General features: G+C 43.5%; 1 protein-coding gene across 2 annotated transcripts in view; it reads left to right on the forward strand.

Moving 5' to 3' along the window:
- The window catches only part of LOC147718733 (sodium- and chloride-dependent neutral and basic amino acid transporter B(0+)-like), a 367,624-nt gene extending 362,000 nt beyond the window's left edge, over positions 1–5,624 (forward strand). For both annotated transcript variants that reach the window (XM_086966770.1, XM_086966769.1), the window contains exon 15: positions 4,355–5,624. In XM_086966770.1, the coding sequence (XP_086822896.1) occupies positions 4,355–4,510 (156 nt within the window). In that variant the 3' untranslated portion in view covers positions 4,511–5,624. The remainder of the gene's footprint in view (positions 1–4,354) is intronic.
- Positions 5,625–6,000: the final 376 nt, after the last annotated feature.

A 6,000-nucleotide genomic window follows, 5' to 3' on the forward strand; every position in this document is an offset into this window, starting at 1 on the left:
TAGTGGGTGGGGGTGTTCACCAGTTGCTTGAGTCAGAGGTTGGCGAGGTTGTCCAGCAGGGTGGTGGTGGTGGTGGTGTTGTTGTTCTCCAGGTGGAAGTTGAGGTCCCCTAGGAGGATGTAGTCAGCGGGGGGAGGGCGTGTGGGCTGATGAAGTCTGCGATGTCTTCGCTGAATTGTGCGCGGGGTCCTGGGGGTCTGTAGATGAGGGTGCCTCTGAGTGGTCTTGGGGTCAGTGTGTATCTGGAAGTGAAGATGTTCGGCGGCTGTGAGGGTGTCATCTGAGTCATGATGCGGATGGTGTTCTTGTGGACGATGGCGATGCCTCCTCCTGTCTGGTTGACGCGGTCCCTCCAGGTGATCTTGTATCCGTCCGGGATGGCGATGTCGGGCGCTGAGGAGGCGTTCATCCAGGTTTCCTTGAGGAAGGCGACGTCTGGAGATGTGGTGTCGAGCAGGTTCCAGAGCTCCACGGCGTGTCTGTGGACGGAGCGGGTGTTGAGCAGGATGCACTTCAGGTGGTTGCTGCTGGTGCTCGGCTTGGCGGGTGCAGTACAGGTCCGGCTGCAGGAAAACTTGCAGGAATGGCAGGTGAAGGGTCCGTGGGTGCGTCTCAGGGTGGCTCGGTAGCAGCCGGGGATCCGGCCGATGTAGGGTAGGGTGGCATCTGCGGGGGCCAGGGGGTCTGGTGCTGGGCGCGGTCCAGGCGCGGATGGGCGCAGACGTGCTTGCCTTTGGCGTGCTTTCGGCGCACAATCGGCACGGACTCTGCCATAAATGGCGAGGGAGGAGCAGCTGGGAGGCGGGAGCGGGGTGGCAACTAGGAGAGGGTACAGAGGAGAAAAGGGGGGCGGGCCGCGGGGGAGCAGCGGCGGGGAGAAAACAGCGGTAAACCAGGCGGCAGAGCAAGTGCAAAGATTACAAGTACAGGGGGCGAGCAAAAATACGTCACAGAGCAGAGAACAACACAAAAATGGGCACAGGTGGCAGAACAAGTGTGGAATTGGAAGTACAGGGGGGGGGCGGGAAACGACAAAAGGCACAGAGCGGGATACAAGGCAAAAAAGGCACAGAGCAGAAAGTAATCTACAACCAAGGCACTTGAGCCCAGCGGCAACCAGGCGGCACGAGCAGGGGGGGACCGGCGCACTCAGGAGGAGTCATGCGGCGGGAGGAGCGACTGGCTCTGACAAGGTCAGGTTACCTCTGCAACCAAACTTTCTGTTTACGCCTGTCAGACACTCACCAAGTATACTGTAACTTTATTTACTACTGTGCAGTGCATGCTGCCACTGCGCACAATAATGCAGTACTAATCTTCTCGTAAGGGGTGAGGAGTAGGCAGAACTAGGCATGAATGCCCCTGAGACTTTACAAACTCCCACAACTCATGAGCTGGTGGCCTTTCACAAAGTCTTTTCAAACACTTTTTTTCCATCCTGGAACCTGTTGTAGATTTACTTCAAAGTGCAGGAATAAACGGTATTGAAGGATGTGCAGAGCATTAAACACCCCTAAGTGTCATGGGGTAAGGGAGGGTTTTGGAGGGTATTCCTGTACGGGAAATAATGTTCCCACATTAAAAACTCAAAAGCAAAACCGTGTGCAATTGCACAACACGGCTGCTTTTCACTAATGCTTAATTGTACCGTGGGTTAAAATCATTCAACGATCTACACACCCCAGATATTCAGTCACACTTGGTCAAACACAAAGGCCCAGGTTTGGCTGAATATTGTATTATTCAAATTTCATAAAACAGCTGCCTTCCGGTTGCTGAAGTCCTGGCAAAGATTTCCACGCTGGTCCGCTAATATCCGGAATTTGCACATATTGCTACGAATTATGGGGGAGATTACCTCAATCGTGTAGTGTAAACGCAAGAGGAAAAAGGCAGGCGCCGCAGTCCTGAGGAGACCTGTTGATTTATTCAGCCTGGGTCGAAATTAGGACACTGTCTGGGTTGTCTTCCATACCAACGCCAAATTACGACTCTGTTCGGACACTGTACTGATTGGTGTATTTTGTGATGCCTTGTGGTTTTGGTGTGTATGTAAACATGTATATACAGTCACACACTGAGCACTTTATTGCACCTTGTGCCGTCTGCACTATTGAATAGCAGCTGTCTTATGATTTTTGAATAATGTAACATTTATTGAAACATGGGCCTTTGTGTTTTACCAAGTGTAACTGAATTTCTTGGGTGTGTAGAGATCGTTGAATGATTTTTAATTCTTAATTTTTAATTCTGAGAAAGGCCCTCCTGTATCAAAGGCTCTCTTTCTTAGGGCCCGAAAGTTCAACTTTCATATTGCTGGTTTAGCCTAAATATTTCATTAACTTTAAGTGTTTAAAAATTTGTTCTGCCTTATTAGCCATTGGTTCACTTTAACTATCGTTCCTGTAAAAATACTGTTTCCAAATAGTAGGTAGTTGTCCGATGAAAGCAAAGCAGGGGTCTTAAAGCGAATCAGTTCTTATGTGAAGGCTGCGTTGTTTCTTGGGAAGTGGTTTATTACACTGGTGATTATCAAGAACGAGTTTGAAATCTGGTTGTTAGATTTCCGGCTTTTGAAGGCTAGAGAGGGCAGAGGTGCAAGGGGGATGCAGCTAATGTCGTCTTTATGAATTATGGCAGCTCTGCATCATGGTCTATTTTTCTATGCTTTCGAAATATTTTATATCCCTGTGTAATCCTCTTGTCCATAAGGGGGTCAACTGAGTGCGCAAGTCATGTCTTGCAGAAGAAATGTAGTGTTTGTGTCCTGCTTTAGTTGTCGCAATGCGCCAGTTTAGTAGAATACTTTTTACTTTTTTATGCAGAGCTATAATTCTTTTTATTTTGTTATATGTGAAAGGAATGCTTGTGTAGGCTTGTTTCGTAGGAAAGGATGTCTTTCTAGGATTCTTCATCGGTGATTCTGAAAGAGGTTTGGGATTTTTGGTTACCGTGCGGTTTTCAATTAGGTCCTTCTCTGTGGTGAGTGGTAAAGCAAAGATCAGATTAAGTTGATTTTATAAAGGATTACAGTTTAAGGCAAGAGACCAATCGGATCACTCAATAGGAGAAACAGCTATCCAAACATAGTAAGTAGTATCCCCAAATGTTGAAGTAATCTTACAGGAACCATTTTTATAAAAAAATGTTCTCTACCTTTGTGTTTTACATCTTGGCTACAGGCATATGAAGTGGTCCGCTGGGCAGTCTCATTTTTTCCCTTATGTTATGCTATATTCATTTGTAAAGCGCACTAACCACCTGAAAGAGTATGCCGGCGCCTAATTATACAAATGCTCATTATACTAAGAGGTGGCCTGGGCCAGCCCCTTGCTCATAATTGGAGGGGGTTGTTGCCCATCTTATATCTCTCCTCTTGATTCAATGGCTTCCCCCCATATTCCTGTGTTTGTCCAGCCACGGAGCATTCTGGTCTGATAGTGTGACAACTGGATAAGCTGTACCCTTCAACTGCATACTTGAGGGAATTCTTTTTCCATGTATTGTAAGCATTCTAATTCCTGTCTAGCTCTTTTAAAAAAATGATTTTTTTTTTACTATCCTTTCCCGCTTTAACCGATTCAGCCCCTGCCTCTTCCCTGCTCCCCTAAACACAGGTTAAGATTATTCTATCCTTCATTTCAATTATTTTCTTTCTAAAGTGTTTTTTTTTGTTCATTTAGGTTACTGATGGAATATTTTTCTTTATTCAGCCTTAGCTTCCATTGATTCCATCGCTTCCATGGATTCCATCACTTCACTTTCTTTCCCTGATCACGTTCTCAAAGTGTTCACTCAAGTGAACTATGGAAGTGCCTGGTCAACTTGAGCAGAAGCATTAGCCAATAGCTCTGGCTAACCACTTCTAAGGTCCCAAAAGCGAGACCGATTGACATGGCCTACTTCTCAATGCAGTTTGATAATATGCCTGTTTCCTTGAATAACGGAACCGAGGCTCATGTTAAGCACCTGAAAACCCTTGTGTCTAGTTTTAACTATACAAAACTATTTTAAAAAAATGAAGGTTAAAGAACACTAGATGTTGAGGCACCCAGGATTATATGCTGCATAGCTAAAAACGTATAAGGTTCCAAAGCCGAGACGGATTGCATTGCAAATGCTTGTTTGTTCAGTGATCAGGAAGTCACGATACCTATTTATAGCATCTACCCACACAGCACAATAATATTCACACATAATGAAACAAGCAATAGTTACTTCTGACAAGAGTTGGCCATAGCCCATCTCTGACACGACCACCAGGAACACCAGTTACAAAGGGAAGTACTTGAAAATGCAGAAGGCCCTTGTTTTGTTCATTCTTTCACCAAAACATGTTTCTTTTATCCGCCAGCGCTTCAGATCCATTTGCCAGCCTGCTGCTACGTGGGGACCCGCTCTTGAACAACATTATGGACAGCGATATGAACATCTTTTGGACCTGAATCCCAAAAAGTCCAACAAAGGTCTGGAATTGCCGTTCATCTCCGGCTATGACAACAGTCTATAGATCTTGATGGAGTCTTGGATTTGTTGGTCATCTGGAGCAGCTATAATGTCAAAGTGAACATTCTCAACGCATTTTTGGCCCAGTCACCAGAGGCAACAAAGATATCGCAATACAATTCAGTTACAAAAAAGGCAGCAAACTTATCAATGTTTGTGAAAGATTGGCTAACTGTTTGGTCTCCTTTTGTGATTTGATTGTGGCAAAGACACTGTAAATGTGTGAGTGAAGGGTACATATATTGTGTTTTAGTGAATTGCTCATTAAGTATTTTAACACTTGGAAAGGTAAATGCATTGTGTTTTAGTGAATTGTTCTGTGAGTGACTTATAGCTTGGAATCGTGGGAATAGGTTAAATCAAGAAGGATTGCATGTCCAGTATGGAGCAGAGGACCTTGAGGATAGTCTCCAGCAGAGCTGGTGTAATTGTGGTACATGTTAATCTCGTCAGGAAGCCCCATTATGCATAATTTCCCAGGTACGTTTCCCAAATAATAAATCAGCATGTTTTCTGTTAGCCTTTTCGGTATTTGTTGCCGAAGGTAAATCAAAGGGCAAGACTGAAATGTGGAATTTGTGCTATAAACTGTGACAAGAACCGGTTTAAGCTCTTGCTATAGTGTAATACCTACATAAATCATACCCTTAGCTGAGTTGGAATACTGAATATTGTTACTGTTGAAATCATAATAGACCTCATACGAACATCTTCAAATAAAATGCATTATTTGAGTTGCCAAAGAGAGCGCGATCAAAGATGCAGTGAGATGTGCACGAACGTTTATAGAAGTCCGATCTAAAATATATAATAGATTCTAAATTCTTATTTTACCCGGAGTGCTTTCTGAACTGTTGCATGTGTTGTAGGTACTTTTTTGTACTAAGAATCACTGGTTTTTATTACCCACACAAGGGTAGTTATTTTCTTAATACAATGCTAACTCCAATGTGCAAGCAAAACAACATAACTCCTATATTTTTTTACCGTATTTTTTTAACGTTGTGGATTTTATGAATTTGTGATTTAATTATGATTAATGGAATATGCCTTTGTTTAATTCGAAATATGGAAATGTTTGACATAGTAAATAAAATGCAAATGTTTTATACTTTGTCTAGGTTTGTGGCTGCTTTTTAAAATAAGTTTTTAATTAGCATTTATACGTGTTATCAATCTGAGTGAAATGTTTATATTAGATTTCGCTTTCTAATCGTGCCCATTAGAATTTGATTTCAATTGGAGTACAATGGTTCTTTAAGAGCAAGGAATGGCAAAGCAAATAGGTCTCAACTTTGAGAACTATTGGCTTGGCAAATGATTTTTGACGAGGTTACAGAATCAGCCGTAGGGGGAGAAAAAGGTGCAATGCTGCAGCTGCTTCTCATTTCATAGGTGCACACATGCACTAAACATGCATACGCCTGCAAAAGGAATAGGGTGCCATGTTTTTTCATTTATTAATCCAAGATGGATTGTCTGGAAGCAAGATGG

Source organism: Lissotriton vulgaris, chromosome 4_1 (genome assembly GCF_964263255.1).
Source record: "Lissotriton vulgaris chromosome 4_1, aLisVul1.2, whole genome shotgun sequence".
In the NCBI taxonomy this organism is placed as follows: Eukaryota; Metazoa; Chordata; class Amphibia; order Caudata; family Salamandridae; genus Lissotriton; species Lissotriton vulgaris.